This window comes from Galleria mellonella, unplaced genomic scaffold (genome assembly GCF_026898425.1).
Source record: "Galleria mellonella isolate WM207_F2 unplaced genomic scaffold, CSIRO_AGI_GalMel_v1 utg78, whole genome shotgun sequence".
Classification (NCBI taxonomy): Eukaryota; Metazoa; Arthropoda; class Insecta; order Lepidoptera; family Pyralidae; genus Galleria; species Galleria mellonella.
In genome coordinates, this window is record NW_026442151.1 from 7,445,233 (window position 1) to 7,463,281 (window position 18,049).

Here is an 18,049-nt window from a genome sequence, read left to right on the forward strand (position 1 = left end):
GCATATTTCTATATGTATTTAAAAAACGAATTCATGCCTTCAGTCAAACTGTTTAAATTACTTTTCTCTATCCAAAGGTTGCTTGGAAGAGATCGTTCTTGGCGATAAATATGGTCGCCCATTGTTTTCTCAGTGTAATATTTTCTTGTAATTGTTTGTATTTATAATAAGTTAGCTATTGTAATCTTATGGAGGAAACAATAAAGGGTATCTATTTATTTATTTATATATCTACTTATATGTAATTATTTTAGAATTATACTTGCAATATCCAAAATCATGGAGTCACATGGTGAATAGTATCCAACTATACGATTACACCATGCGAGCCCCGTTGCGTCGATCGGTCATGCCACGCCCGCCTTTCACGGTGTCGGGAAATATCTTTATTGCCCATGATTTTACAGTTTCGAGCTGTAAAAGGGGGAAACATTGTAGTTTGGTGCGTAACGAAAGAATTAGATAGACGTCAAGCAAGGGAATGGATTTACATGCGTGCGTTCATATTGAGAACTTACTTGTGGATATTTGGATGTATTTTGATGGGTATTTAAATTAAAATAACTATGTAATCAGAGGGAGACTTTGTACAAAAGTCGATTGCTTGGGTACCTCTGTCCCATTCGTGTTTCAACCGTGAAGCAGTTGTGTTTGCATGGCTGTGTTTCGGTTTGAAGGGTGGGATATGGCGTGAATTTACTGGGTACAGAGGAATAACACCTGAGTCCTCAGGAATGGCAACGCATGGGGGGTATCATGGGCGAAACAGTATACACAGTTATGTCCATGGTACTGCTCATGTCTATAGGCGACGGTTACCACTTCCCATCAGGTGGGCCGTCAGCTTGTTTGCCATTCTAAGTTGCGTAAAAAGAAACAACCTACCTATGTACCAAATTTCATTCAAATCCGTCTAGTAGTTTTTGCGTGAAAGAATAACACATATTTATATGAAATAGGATTATTATGGAGAGTAAATAAAATTAAATTTAATATAATATATTTTTTATAATATATAATTTAATATAGTATAGATAAATTATATATGTACCATCAACGTCATCATATCAGCCGTTAACTGCCCACTGCTGGACATAAGCCTCCCTCTAGGGGGTTTTTCCAGTAGTTGCCACGCTTGGCAGGCGGATTGGCAACCGCAGTTATGCTTTAGAGATGTTTTAAGAGGGACGCTGCTGCCCATCCCTCGCCTTCCCTTAGTCATCTCTTACGATAACCACGGGAAAGGAAGGGGTGGTCTATTTTATGCCGGGACCACATAGACTATGTATACAGCTATGTATGTAAGTAGGTATATGTATGTAAAGCTTATAAATAAATTTCAAAAACAAGCAACAGTCAAAGCGACAGGTCAGTTTCGCAATAAAACTAAAAACAATCCAGGTGGCGTTGGCATCCCGCCATGTGAGTCACACCTGCGGATCCCTAATTCTGGATCGCCGCTCGCATCTGTTGCTAAAGTGGAAATTGCTAAAATAATTATGTTATCACCCTTTAAAGGAACTTGTTATGGGGGACAGGTGTTCAGTAAGCAAGTAAGTGACATGTGTTCACGTTTATGTATGATTTGTATTTATTAATTTTACAAAATACCTATACACAGAAACAGACACACACACATACACACACACACACACACACACACACTCACACACACATAAACACACACGCACACACACACACACACACACACACACACACACACACACACACACACATACACGCGCGCGCGAACATACACAGAAACATACACACACACATACACAGACACACGCACACTCACACACAGACACACACACACACACACACACACATATATATTCGGTTATATATGTTATAGCACAGAATAATATATAAATATCATCATCATCATTTCAGCCATTACCCGTCCACTGCTGTACATAAGCCTCCCCCATAGACTGCCATAAAGAACGGTCCTGAGCCACCTGCATCCACTGACTCCCTGCAACGCATTTCAGCTCGTCACTCCATCTAGAGGGGGGTCGTCCTACACTGCGTTTACCCGTACGCGGTCGCTCCTAAAAAACCTTTCTTCCCCATTGGTTGTCACTTCTTCGACATATTGCTTGCTTACCCTTGGGGCTGTGTCGGTTATTTTGGTTCTTTTGCGGGTATCCTCGTTTCGGATTCTATCACGCATAGTCCACTTTTTGGTTTATCAATGTTAAAATTTGCTTATTTAATCACAGGCGCAACGCACGCATTTATAGCATCTAGCTAAGGTGAAACGTGCTCAAAATAAGCCCCTCTTCCGGCGCCAGAAATAATCGACACGCTCGACTCCTGCGCACATCCGATGTGACACGAACTGGGCGCCTTTGTTAATTTGTTTAGTTTACCTATATTGTGTTGTGATAACTTATTCTTAATGTTAACTGTAATCCGTGAAATTTAAATCGTGATTTAGGGTAAAACGTATCCTATATGTAAATACAGGTACAGGAAAGGGATTGTTAGTAATGGAGACTGAGAATCCCATTGCTAGCAATATACCCAACCAGGTCGAACTCCTCGCGGTTCTCCCTGGAAACTATCATGGTTAATTCCTGATGAATTCATCATGATGGGCTAACTGGCCTGTTTTCATTCTCAGCTATCACCCTTCACTGGTACTCCGCCAGCGTATCCCGTTAGCGCAGGCGGGGTTACCATACCATTTTCATCCATCAAAAAAAATCCTCTAATAGATTTCATAAACATCAACGTGACAAATATCTAGTGAAAACCGATGGAGTACAGTTGTTTTTTATACATCTTAGAATGGCAAACAAGCTGACGGCCCACCTAATGGAAAGTGGCAACCGTCGCCTATAGACACGAGCAGTACCATGGACATAACAGAGTATACTGTTTCGCCCATGATACCCCCTATGCGTTGCCATTCCTGAGGACTCAGGTGTTATTCCTCTGTACCCAGTAAATTCACGCCATATCCCACCCATCAAACCGAAACACAGCCATGCAAACACAACTGCTTCACGGTTGAAACACGAATGGGACAGAGGTACTCAAGCAATCGACTTTTGTACAGTCTCCCTCTGGTTTCTATTGTGTATATAGACTACTAGCTTTTACCTGTGCCTTCGTTCGCGTGACCTGTTATATTTACTATCATGGAATGAAAAGTATCTTATATCTTTCTCCATCCCTTATATAATATTACGTGTGTACCAAATTTCATAGTAATTGGTTAAGCCGTTAAGGGGCTATAAGATAACATACAAATAAAAACTCACATTTATATTTATAATATTAATTAGTAAGCGATATTTAATCTATACTTATAAAAAATCTGTAGAGAGGTGAAGTCTGTACATGAAATATATTTCCAAAATAACTATCAGGCGGTGATTAGTGATCGATACTGATGCCAAAAATGCAATCAGTAAAATTTTTGTCTGTATGTTCGTTATAGAAACAAAAACTACTCAACGGATTTTAACGAAACTTAGTACAATTATTCTTCATACTCCTGGCCAGGTTATAGTATACTTTTCAGCACGCTACAATCAATAGGAGCAGAGCAGTGAAGGGAAATGTTGGGAAAACGGGGGAAGTTACTCCATTTTTAAGCTTCCGTAGCGTGTGCAGCCTTAAAAGCCACTTTTTAAAATGTAAAAATGTCCACCTGTGCGAAGCCGGGACGGGTCGCTAGTAATTAATAAATAAATAAAATACCTACAAAGGAATGATACATCCAATGTTCCTCTACCAAAAAGGCAGCACAGTGAGCTCTGCTTAGTGAGCCGTTTTAATTAATAATGACAATATAAAATAATAGATTACAATGTGTCACGTCAACACCAGTCTTCGCTAAGCCATACAAATCACCACTGATTCAGCGATATAGAAATACGATTCGCCAAGTGGCCCGCCGGAGATTGAACCCCGTCTATTTGCGTGCTGGCTGCCGGCCAGCGTCGCCGTGCGATAGTGTGACCCCCTTCCTTCCAATCAAAGCATCGAACAATGTTTTTCGTAGTAAACAATCTTGGATTACATATAGATAGAGCATCGAGTGAAAAAAACGTGTCTAAATTTAGTCACTTAAATTAAATGTAATTTTTTTTTTATTAATACAAAATGGCGTGTTTTCTCAGTGTTGCAAGTATTTGTATTAAAAGTTTCCAAGTACTGTCGATTTATTAAATTTGAAATTGGATTTTTTTTTCTGATATAATATAAACGTAATATAAAAGGTAACTAAGCGAACTTAATGGTCGAGCGATATGTAGCAGCGTTCCTATTTCTCTCGTCTCTGTCTCTTCGTGTCTTTCGGTTACTAACCTGCCTGCTAAGCGTGGTAACTATTGTCAAAAATGCTGATACGATGATGACGTATTGCTTATAAATTAATATACACGTAGTAACTAAGATGGCGATCATTTGCAATGATTTAAAAACACACATTTATGTCTTATATTCCGAGATACATAAATCAAATTATTCAATAAAAAATTAACATCATTGTCAACCATTATGCACTGTTTACCTTGTTCTATTAAATATATAAATAAGAATTTTGTTTCGTTTTTATTTTTCAATTAAACCTTATTATTACAAACTCCCACATATTTAGTAATAACTGTACATACTGGTAACCCGATTTACGCACACATAGATAAAAAAGTTGACCTATTTTTGTCGAAGAATTTGTATGGAGATACTCTATCTATATAATCTAAGTAAACAATATAATTCTGTTGGCTGATTCATCATCACCCATTAGCATCTTTCGTTCTTACTTATCATCCTTCATTGGTATAGATACGCCAGACCAGATGGTCTAGGGTATATCGATAGTGCAGGCGAAGTTACTTGTTAACTGTCCACTGTTGCTAGCAATATACCCAACCAGGTCGACCTCCTCGCGGTTCCCCCTGGAAACTATCATGGTTAATTCCTGATGAATTCATCATGATGGGCTAACTGGCCTGGTTTTCATTCTCATCTATCACCCTTCACTGGTGCTCCGCCAGCGTATCCCGTTAGCGCAGGCGGGGCTACCATACCATTTTCATCCATCAAAAAAAAAAAAAACTGTCCACTGCTGAACCTATCCTCTCCCCTTAGGGGAGTTTTGCCAGTAGTTGCCACACTTGGCAGGTTGGTTGCCACACTTGGCAGTTAGGCTTTGAAATTTTTTTAAGAGAGACACTGCTGCTATATCCCTCTACCATTAAGTTTCCTTACTCGCCTCTTACGACAACCACGAGAAAGGAAGGGGTGGCCTATTCTATGCAGGGAGTACACGATGAAAAAAATAAATTACTAAGGATTTAACCCTTCTTTGCATAGTGGTGGAAATTTCCATCATAATTTGAATGGCCAAAAATTATATAAAAGAACAAGTTTACTTTAAGCTGATCATGTCTGGATACCTTTTTAATGTCCATTGCAGAAAAAAAAACATAGCTGTCAAATTTATTTTTTTGTCCTTTAATTTTGAACATGAATTATATCAACTTGATTTATTTCGCCAATAAAAAAAATCATGCAAAGAAGTGTTAACAGGAAGGTTCTATATTTTTTATACAACTTAGAATGGCAAACAAGCTGACGGCCCACCTGATGGAAAGTGGTAACCGTCGCCTATAGACATGAGCAGTACCATGGACATAACAGAGTATACTGTTTCGCCCATGATACCCCCCATGCGTTGCCATTCCTGAGGACTCAGGTGTTATTCCTCTGTACCCAGTAAATTCACGCCATATCCCACCCTTCAAACCGAAACACAGCCAAGCAAACACAACTGCTTCACGGTTGAAACACGAATGGGACAGAGGTACCCAAGCGATCGACTTGTACAAAGTCTCTCTCTATTGTGAAACGGACTTTAGTGATGACATAACGTTCCGTTAATCAAGCACCCCAAACCTTTTTCTCTAAAGTACAATGCAACGATGATGTAAACACATTTTTTAAATTCTTCCCCGCTGGTCCGGCAGAGTTGATACAAATAAAAAAAGGACTTCGAAAAGTTGGTCCAATAGGAGCACGGCGCCCTTTCGAAGTCGTGTTTCATTCAACATTAATTCTTACCTTATGAACTAATAGTATCACACCGCTTTGTCCGAGTGAATTAAATAAGGTATTAAACAGTAAATGTAGTTTGTGTTAATTTGGGGTATAGAACAGGGGTGGTCAACCGTTCACACGTCACCATTTTGCTAATCTAACGGAAGATGCTCAGACGCAATGCTCACACTAATATAAATAAGTAGTTACTAAGAATAATTTTTAGTTTTATGTTTTCCCTCTTAACAAAATAAAATATATTGTTTTATTTGAGATTTCAAGAAGTATGTAACTGGTAGATCGCACAGGGTTTCGTCAGTAAACAGTAGATCTTGGGTCCAGTCAAGTCAGCCCTGGTATAGTGTATTTGTGTATGAGAGTTCCATCAAATCTGTTTCGACGTTTTGAGTAACAAATATTAAAATTTCTTTATAAACTGTATTATTTACAAACTAATGGAAAGTAGAACACACAAGTTTGTTTGTTTGTGACCTTTTGGCGCCTAAACAATGCTTCAGTTCTAAAATGTTGCAATTGTGCAATTGTACAATTCTATAGAGTGGTAAATATAATTAGATTGGGGGAGGGGGGCGGGGGGTATTGCTAGCAAATTATACTACATACTCTCCGTGGGAACTAGCAAGGTAACCATTGCAGTTAATTCTCGGTTAATTAGTCACGATGGATCCATCTAACCCGACTATATCCTCTCTTACTATTATTCAACGATATTCCGTTAGCGTACACCGATAGCGCAGGCAGGGTTATATTTCTAATGAATGAATGAATGAATGATGAATGAATGAATGATGAATAAATGAATGATGAATAAAAGAATGATGAATGATTGATGAATGAATGAATGATGAATGAATGAATGAAAACTCTTTATTGTTCCCTTCAAAGAATGGTACAGACTATAAAGATTAAAAATATGCACACAAACAAAATGAATATATTACATTAAATAATTAGATAAAATCAAGAAGCAACAATGGGGGGCCTTATCGTTAAATAGCGATCTCTTCCAGGCAAATTTATAAATATATAATATTTATTATAATATTAATATTAAACATATTTTTTTATTATAATAAATCTATAAAAATATATTTAATTTATTTTATCTTAACTTCTTATGTCTGAAAATATCGACTATTCTTTGACAGTTGTATAAAAGCGACCGATTAGCTAAGTGGAGTTTGTCTTTGCAGCGTGCTGGTGGGCGCACCAGAAGCGGAGCCCTACCACGTACCGAACGTGACGAGGCCCGGCGCGGTGTACCGCTGTGACACCACCCGGGGTTACGGGTACCGGCCCCTGCAGTCCTGCACGCTTATGGACTTCGACAAGGTTAAATGTAAGTACAGCATTGCATATTGTAATTGTGTAGTTGTACCTAATAAAATGTTATATAGTATTTTTCACACTTTTATGTTTTAACGCCATCTATTGTCAATTAGAGTCACTCTACTTGATTGATATTTTTGTATAGCAGATCAACACATGACGTCAAATTCTAGCAGAAGCCATATTTAATGCACAATTTATAAGCTATATCAGCGGTGATTTAGTTGCACATAATTCACTGACTGCTTTATTTTGAAAAAATAATACTACATATAATGTGTAGTTTTTTTTTTTTTTTTTAAATTTAAGAATATAGAAATTACTAGTTAATTTATTATCGCATACACACACAAATTTACACACACACACACACACACACACGCACACATTTGAAAATAAAATATAGGCTGCTATTTTTAAGTTTTCTTTTTTTTTAATACAGTTGTTAAAAATTGTCTTCATTAATATAACTACACATTTTACTTGGTTTATTATGGAATCTTGCAATAAAGAGGAGACATTGGTATTCGCGACACGTGTTTTATACTTCAGCGGATATCATCGTTTTTCAATAATATTGTAATCAACGTTTTTGTTCTAAATAAAGAATTATTTGGAACGAAAACATTGATTAAACATCACCGTGTGGTCCCGGCATAGAATAGGCCACCCCTTCTTATACATCACCGTGTGGTCCCGGAATAGAATAGGCCACCTCTTCTTTTACATCACCGTGTGGTCCTGGCATAGAACAGGTCACCCCTTCCTTTTTCGTAGGTGTCGTAAGAGGCGACTAAGGGAGGACGAGGGATGGGCAGCAGCGTCCCTTTAAAAACATCTCTAAAATCCTAACTGCGATTGCCAACCAGCCTGCCAAGCGTGGCAACTACTGGCAAAACTCTCCAAAAATATGGGGAAGGTTTATGTTCAGCAATGCACAGTTAGCGGTTGAAATAAAAATAATAATAACTATTATATTTGTCACGATTAACTGTTTTTAATAAAAAAAAAAAGGTAAAAGACTAGGCAGAAAATGATTAGTGTTGTACAAAGCCGCGGATATAGAAAGCGGATCAGATAATGTATACGCAGTTCGTTAATCGTACAAATCTCCGAGCAGAAACAAATAAGGAAACTATAAATGCGGCATAAATCAAACGACAAGAGATGGCATCAGTCCATTTCATATTGGCAAATAAATATGATTCTTGATACAAACGGACATTCCCATTTGAGAACGGACCTTTATTTATTCAACGCTGACGTATTGCGCCGTGTGTAGATTAGGCCTTATACGGTGTTGCCTGATATTCTTTTTTTTTATTTGTACCACATTTTCTTTTTTCAACCAATTGTCAGTAGATTCAATATAAGAGATTGATTTAGTAACATCACCAGTTGGACTGCCTTTTGAAATGTTGTGAAAAATATAGTTGGGTATTTTTCAAAGATGTTTTTGTTTTATGTGATGTAGATAGAATTAAATATGTTTGTATTTATAATTCAAATAAGTTTACTATTGTAATCTTATGGAGGAAACAATAAACAGTATCTATTTATCTATTTATACTTTTGAGAAATACGATAAATATAGTCCATGCAGTTTTAATTAAATAAACTAAAACTCTAATAAAAAATCGATGATTATAAATGATATGTAGAGTAGTTATTACGTCTGTCTGTCATCGTCTGTATTTATTACATTTTGTATTATGATTTAATTAGGGTATTGGTTAATCTAGTTAAATCAATTTCAATAATCTAAGTTAATAAATGTTTGTGTATTATTTTTTAAAACAAAGCATTTTAGACTGTTTTGTTGTTTTTTTTATGCGACTTAGAATGACAATCAAGCTGACGGCTCACCTGATGGAAAGTGGTAACCGTCGCCTATAAACATGAGCAGTACCATAGACAACAGAGTATACAGTTTCGCCCATGATACCCCCCATGCGTTGCCATTTCTGAGGACTGACTAAACCCTGTAAATTTACTGCCATATCCCACCTTTCAAACCGAAATACAGCCATGCAAACACACTTTGCGGTAAAAACACGAATGGGACAGAGGTACCCAAGCAAACGACTTTTGTACAAAGTACAAAGATTTCACGTAGTTCTGTAGGCTAAACAGACTTAAATATTAACCTTCTTTGATATATATGAGTAGATAAATTTATAAATATGCCTATAATAATGCCTATTTATATTTCTCATGTTTAAATCTTGAAGACTGACACATATATTCGGCTACTATGCGCGGGCGCATGTCGGCTACAGCACGCGCCTGATTTAATACCGCAATGTAGTGATGGACCGATACAGGTTCACTCGAATACCTGTTAGGTACTCGAATATTCACTGTACAGAATTCGGACACATGATATTTGAATACAGATTTCAAGTAATTGAGGTACTCGAATCTAAAGGCCGAAATCGCATCGGCTACTCCTTTATTGTTGTTAGGATAATTTTTTTTTTATACAACTTAGAACGGCAAACAAGCTGACGGCCCACCTGCCATGTGTTTTGATGTAAGTTTTTATATTTATACTTTATCTTTTGATTACTTTTTTTTTATTTTCAAAGTACAAATGGTTAAATCATCGTGTACCTGTTATATCTTTAAAAAGTAGCTTTAAAAATCAACTAAAAAATTATTCCAGTCTGTTAAAGTACTTGAATACCAATACAATTACTCGAATTTTTGTTCAAGTCTTCAAATTCGAGTTCGTTAAAATTCGATTCTATTTTTTAACAAGTACTAAAATACTCGAATGACATGAAAGGGCCAACTTGGTACGTCACTATCGCAGTGCGATGCCACCGCGCTGCGCCCGCCGCGCCGTTGCGCCTGCGCTTTGTTCCCGTCGCAAATGGTCCTACGACCATAATGCTTCATGTCAAATGATATAATAACATACGTCTGTTTGCACGCGGCCCTTAATCATTTTCTTCTGCAGTGACTTCTGTTTCTAGATACAAGTGGGTAAGTATAGATGAATTTATTGCTTGTTCATGTAACGTAATGTCTTTTAGCTTGCAAGTTTAAGATAGTGTTGTACAGTATTTTAAAGAAAATATGCGGTAATGCGGTTAGTATTTCTACTGTATTTTTTTATTGTATGTACTTAAATGTGTATGTTAAATATCTTCGCAAATACTGTTAGAATTTTAATGATTCTTTTTTTAAATATTAAGTGTTGTTTCTGAGCTAGTTTTATTAAATTGGACACGATTTTGTTTTGTATAATAAAATATATATGTTAATTAATGAAATATATATTTTAATTAATGAAATATGTGTTATATAATAAATTAATGAAATATATTATATAATATATAAGGCTGAAATGGTTATGAATATGTAATCTGTAATTTTATTGGTACATTATTTCCTCCAAACTGAAACACAGGCATACAATCATAGCTGTTTTGGTGATGGTGCCCCAAGGTGACAGGCACCTGATAAGGTAATCCACATTTAATTGCATTTATGAATAATCATATCAGACGTTAACTATATTACCTTTGCTATTAGGGTGTTTTGCCAGTAGTTACCATGTTTGGCAGGCTGGTTGGCACCTGCAGTTAGGTTTTGGTGATGTTTTAAGAGGGACGCTGCTGCCCAACCCTCGACCATAAAGCACACTTAGCAGCTTCCTACGACACCCACAGGAAAGGGAGGGGTGGCCTATTCTACGCCGGGACCACGCGAAAAATGTAAAATAAAGAGTATTTATTCTTGTGGTTATGATCTATTTCATTCTTAAAAGTTTCGTAAGTACACGTTATATTTTAATGTAACAAATACCGGTTTAATTTACATGTAAATAAGACGAGATAGACGAGATACAAATAGGACGAGAAAGCTCGACTAGTTTCGGGACCATTACTCCTCTCGTTACTCGGGACCTTTGATCGTGAGCGGCTAGAGGACTGCTGCTTTTAGGAGAGACTGCTGCCCATACTTCGACTATTAAGCTCCTTTGGTCGCCTTTTACAACTTTTATGGGAAAGGAAGTGGTGGCCCATTCTATGTCGGGACTATATGGTGAATTTATGGATCAGTAATGGGAAATTGAGTGTTATTTATTAATGGGAATGAACAATGGACATTACGTAAATAGACATAGAACCAACGGAGATATCAGAATCTGTATTTTATATTATTAGGCTTGTCTTATTGCTACATTTTTAACACCTCATGTTATAAAATTCTACCGTAGAGTTCGGAATGTTATTATCTGACGAGAAACAATCTCAAGAGAGAGAATGTGCGAAAAGTGTAATTTACATAAAAAAAAATTACTCAGTTTCTCAGAACATATTAGCCACAATGGCGAAATCCTCTGAATATTTTCGACGATCGTAAATTGTGACCAATGTTGCCAATTTAGCACTTTTTGGTTCGATGAAGCCCAGTCTTATTGAACCTCATATTTTTTTTTTATTATTTTAATTCGGCTTACCATATTGAATTCAACCTTTTTTTTAAATTATTTTAATTCAGTTTACTTCAAAAGTTCAAGTGACCAAGTAAGTATCAAGTAATGTTACCACAGTTTTTCACCATAAAACCGATACGACAATATAACCTTTAAGAAAAGAGCATATTCCCTTTTAAAAGGCCGGCAACACACCTGCAATGACGTTGATGTTGTGGGTGATGGGCACACACCTCATGGGCGGCGGTAAGTGACTACCGCCGCCCATGAGGTGCCGCCGGTGAGCCGCATGCTTGTTTGCCCCCTGTGTTGTAAAAAAAAAGCGATTAAGGGAACAAAAGCATCTTACATTAGCAGAACAGACATCACAAAATAATACCTCATATTAGTCAGTTTGTTGAATGGTCGTGTGGTCCCAGCATAGAATAAGCCACCCCTTCCTTTCCTTTCTTCTGTGGGTGTCGTAAGAGGCGACTAAGGGAGGGCAAGGAATGGGCAGCAGCGTCCTTCTTAAAACATCTCTAAAGCCTAATTGTGGTTACTAATCCGTCTGCCAAACGTGGCAACTACTGGCTTAATTAAATGATTAAGCTGTTTGGCATGTATTGACAGTAGTAGTCTACTATCAATGTACCCAAACCTCTTCTATAAAAAACAGTTCCCAGTACAGGAAAGTGAATGAGTTGTTATGAGATAGTTAGCCCCATAACCTGAAACCGAGTTGGCAACACTGACAGCGCTGTGACCTAATAAAGATGGCCGGCGGGTCGTCGGAACTTCGGACAATGCAAACACAATGAATCACGCGGAGCTCTCGAGATTCCGCAAACCGCACTAAATAAACGAAGGCATCTTTCTGGGTTGCACAATGGGTTTAATTTTATGCTCCGGACCGTGATCAGGATGCATTAACGAAGGCCTGGTAATGTAGGGGCCCGCGTAACTTATACGTTGTAATCAAGAAGTTTCAGAATTTTGAGTACCTGCATTTATCAAATATTTAGTGTATTCTCAACTTTACCTGCAGCCTTAGGGTATATTTTTTATTTTTACTAAGTTTATTATTAGAATATTTTGGATGGAACAAAGAGTATCTATTTATGTTAATTTTTTATTTATTTATTTAAACTTTAATGCACAGTAAAATTCTATGTACATTTGGCGGACTTAACACCGGACGGTGTTCTCTACTATTCAATCATTGGGCAAGCCAAGAAATACGTAGGCGGTGCATTTTTGAATACAAGAAAAATAAAGCAATACTTAATAATATAAACATATACATAATATATTAAATAAATAAATATATACATACATAAATAAATACATAAAATATTACTATATAAAACAATTAAATAAAACAACTGCAATAGAAGAGCAAATAGTAATCTATGACTTAGAGTAACCAGCAGGAGAAGCTTAAAGGAAAAGTGATATTTCTAAGAAATAAATGCGCAATTTGTGTTTAAAAGCTAGATTAATTCTAATAGTTTAATTCAAGATATTAAATAGATTACAGTTAATATAACAAATTTTATTAAAATACATCCAGCCGTTTAAGCTTGATTGAGTTATAAACATTCAAATATCGTCCAATTAAAAAGTAATGCGCCACTGTATATATTGTCAGGTCGATTTTCCCGTGGTCCCCCTTGAAAACTATCGTACTGAACTCCATATTTATCGTAATGGGCTAGCTGACCTGGCTTTTCATTATTACCTACATTCCACGGTCCGTTACCACATACTGTTAACACAGGAGGGATTACCATTTCACTATCATGTACATATTAAATAAATATAAACGATGCGACCCCCGAAAACTAAGTTTGGTCGCATCTGATGCTTATTTTAAGAACGTACGAATTGATTTTTAAGCTTTCAACGTATGAGGAAAGTGACCATATCGCATTGCTGAAACACAAAAAGATTTAAACTGAAATACCATCACTAAAATAACAATTTACAAATCCGCTATGGAATTTAATTTGTATATACCATTTTTTATTTATACCCAACAAATCATTCACTTTTACCGAATCATAAATTTGTATTGATTTTTAGTACAATTTGCCATGTGCCACAAAAACTACTAACGACAAAAAGAAATGCTATTTTCAACAATTAATTTTTTTTTCCCCCACTCCTCTTACCGTAATCCTGTTTTGTTAAATTCATTGATATATTTTATCATATACGTACATTGCATTGCTATACATTCGTATAAAAATACCAATACTGTCCAAAAAAACTGCGCAAATTTACTATTCTTCAAGAATTTCATTTCTCCAAAATAACGTGCAAAGAAATTTGTTTACCCAAATTAGCGAAAAAACATCGGAACAAACTGCGAATAAACTGGCAACACCTGGATTGTTAGAAGCGTACAACAGTAGCTCGTAACTAACCGTCGCCGAAGACGCCAACGCTCCTATAGACTAATTTAAATTCAATTAAAAGCGGTTAATAAATTACAAACGCTCCTAATCGCACCGTGAGAAATGTGTTCTACACAGCAATTTTTTATCATAACGACCCATCTAGTTCATTTTAATAGCATTAAAGAACTATTTGTTACACGTTACACAAGAACTGTTCTTCCGAACTATAGATTAACGCCGCAGATCGATATCATATTGATAATTAATGTTACCAGTTTTTACCAGAGGGAGACTTTGTACAAAAGTCGTTTGCTTGGGCACCTCTGTCCCATTTGTGTTTCTACCGTGAAGCAGTTGTGTTTGCATGACTGTGTTTCGATTTCAAGGGTGGGATATAGCAGTGAATTTACAGGGTATATTTAATTTATCTATATAGTCTAACGGGGAGGCCTATGTTCAACAGTACGATGATCATCATTACTTATGTCTATTAATATTGTTAGATAGTGAGTGTTTATTTGTTGCCTTTAAAAGCTTTAACTTTTTTTTTTATTTATTTTTATACAACTTAGAATAGCAAACAAGCTGACGGCCCACCTGATGGAAAGTGGTAACCGTCGCCTATAGACATGAGCAGTAGCATAGACTTAACAGAGTACACTGTTTCACCCATGATACTCCCCATGCGTTGCCATTCCTGAGGACTCAGTAAATTGTACTCTGTACCCAGTAAATTCACGCCTTATCCCATCCTTCAAACCGAAACACAGCCATACAAACACAACTGCTTCACGGTTAAAACACGAATGGGACAGAAGTACCCAAGCAATCGACTTTTATACAAAGTCTCCCTCTGGTAAGTCACTAAAAAATTTGGTTTGCAGATGCTATATGGAATTTAGAAGGACATATGCTATTTTTTATTTCATTTAATGAGGCTGTAATGAAAAAAAAAAAAATACTATTTAAAAATGCTTAAATCAAAGTTTACTTGAATAATATTTCTTTCTTTCTTTTTTTTAATATCTTGATTAAGCGGACGAAATCGCGAGTAAAAGCTAGTATATTTTTTTAACCGGAAATTGTAATATGAATTTTACGATCTATACGTTACAATGGCCGACAAAATGCAATAAAAAAAGAATTATAGTAATTCGACTTCGCCGGTGTGAGTTTTTAATGAACTACTATATCCACGGTACACAATACATCACACTTCGAACGCCAGAAAGATTACGACAGAGCCGTTTGAAAGCTATTTTTCTGCTAAACGTAATATCCCTTGTGTTTATCGGCCTATATTTAACTGAGTTGGCGTGGGAACAAATGACGTGGCTCAAGCCGGAATGTACTCATATTTACAAAATGTGCTTTGAGTTATATAGTTTTAAAATTAACTCAGTTTTTTTTTATTGATTGGTGAAAATGGTATGGTAACCCCGCCTGCGCTAACGGGATACGCTGGCGGAGCACCAGTGAAGGGTGATAGATGAGAATGAAAACAGGCCAGTTAGCCCATCATGATAAATTCATCAGGAATTAACCGTGATAGTTTCCAGGGAGAAACGCGAGGAGGTCGACCTGGTTAGGTATATTGCTAGCAATAGTATTCTCAGTCTCCATTACTAACAATCCCTTTCCCCCTACTAACTCAGTTAGAATTAATACAGGCCGGTGTTCTTTACGCTTAGTTTTTTAGTCACGATGTATTTTTTTTTCTTTATACAACTTAGAATGGTAAACAAGCTGACGGCCCACCTGATGGAAAGTGGTAACCGTCGCCTATAGACATGAGCAGTAGCATAGACTTAACAGAGTACACTGTTTCACCCATGATACTCCCCATGCGTTGCCATTCCTGAGGACTCAGTAAATTGTACTCTGTACCCAGTAAATTCACGCCTTATCCCATCCTTCAAACCGAAACACAGCCATACAAACACAACTGCTTCACGGTTAAAACACGAATGGGACAGAAGTACCCAAGCAATCGACTTTTATACAAAGTCTCCCTCTGGTAAGTCACTAAAAAATTTGGTTTGCAGATGCTATATGGAATTTAGAAGGACATATGCTATTTTTTATTTCATTTAATGAGGCTGTAATGAAAAAAAAAAATACTATTTAAAAATGCTTAAATCAAAGTTTACTTGAATAATATTTCTTTCTTTCTTTTTTTTAATATCTTGATTAAGCGGACGAAATCGCGAGTAAAAGCTAGTATATTTTTTTAACCGGAAATTGTAATATGAATTTTACGATCTATACGTTACAATGGCCGACAAAATGCAATAAAAAAAGAATTATAGTAATTCGACTTCGCCGGTGTGAGTTTTTAATGAACTACTATATCCACGGTACACAATACATCACACTTCGAACGCCAGAAAGATTACGACAGAGCCGTTTGAAAGCTATTTTTCTGCTAAACGTAATATCCCTTGTGTTTATCGGCCTATATTTAACTGAGTTGGCGTGGGAACAAATGACGTGGCTCAAGCCGGAATGTACTCATATTTACAAAATGTGCTTTGAGTTATATAGTTTTAAAATTAACTCAGTTTTTTTTTATTGATTGGTGAAAATGGTATGGTAACCCCGCCTGCGCTAACGGGATACGCTGGCGGAGCACCAGTGAAGGGTGATAGATGAGAATGAAAACAGGCCAGTTAGCCCATCATGATAAATTCATCAGGAATTAACCGTGATAGTTTCCAGGGAGAAACGCGAGGAGGTCGACCTGGTTAGGTATATTGCTAGCAATAGTATTCTCAGTCTCCATTACTAACAATCCCTTTCCCCCTACTAACTCAGTTAGAATTAATACAGGCCGGTGTTCTTTACGCTTAGTTTTTTAGTCACGATGTATTTTTTTTTCTTTATACAACTTAGAATGGTAAACAAGCTAACGGCCCACCTGATGGAAAGTGGTAACCGTCGCCTATAGACATGAGCAGTACCATGCACATAACAGAGTATACTGTTTCGCCCATGATACCCCCCATGCGTTGCCATTCCTGAGGACTCAGGTGTTATTCCTCTGTACTCTGTAAATTCACGCCTTATATATTTAATTCTTAGCTGTATCCCGTGGTTTTGCCCGCGTGGGGAAAGTATATAAAGTATCCTATGTTGTGAAGTTACGACATATAGGCTGATACTGATAATGATGATTATAGTGACAGCTGTGGTCTATGGGGGCGCGTACCAGTATTATTGGAAAGACAAAACCCCCTGAAGGTAGATAATATTAATTGTACAGTTTGTCTGTCCGTGTATATTGTATAGTTACGATATTAGTACTCGCCATAATCGGCCTACTGTAGTCCACTGTTGGACATAGGCCTCACCCAACACACGCCACTGAGCACGATCTTTAGTTCTTCGTTTCCAATTTTTATCATCCACTCTACGTATGTTGTCGCTTCACCTAGCCACAGGTCGTCCCATACTGCGCTTGGTGGTACACGGTGTCCAGATTACGTTTGCTCTAACGGTTGATAGATACTCAACGTTGACTCTTTATTGTTTCCTCCAAAGGATTACAATAGTAAACTAATTTTAAATATAAACAATTACAAGAAATAATCATAATGAGAATGGGCGACTTATCGCTAAAAGCGATCTCTTCCAGGCAACCTTTGGATGGAGAGGAGATATTAGGAGGTATTTGGATACCGCTGAACTGGGTACGTCGATAATTCTGGTCCTCTGGCGAATTACTATGACAATCACTGGCGTATTAATATTCAGTCGTGACATTCTGTAGTCATCAACACGCTCCAAAACAGCATTGATTAAATTGAAAGCG

At 36.9% G+C, this 18,049-nt stretch overlaps 1 protein-coding gene across 4 annotated transcripts in view; it reads left to right on the plus strand.

Annotated features, from left to right (window-relative positions):
• Positions 1-18,049, plus strand: part of LOC113517599 (integrin alpha-PS2-like) — a 176,776-nt gene that overhangs the window by 51,929 nt on the left and 106,798 nt on the right. For all 4 annotated transcript variants that reach the window (XM_052901488.1, XM_052901490.1, XM_052901489.1 and 1 more), the window contains exon 2: positions 7,275-7,420. In XM_052901488.1, the coding sequence (XP_052757448.1) occupies positions 7,275-7,420 (146 nt within the window). The remainder of the gene's footprint in view (positions 1-7,274; positions 7,421-18,049) is intronic.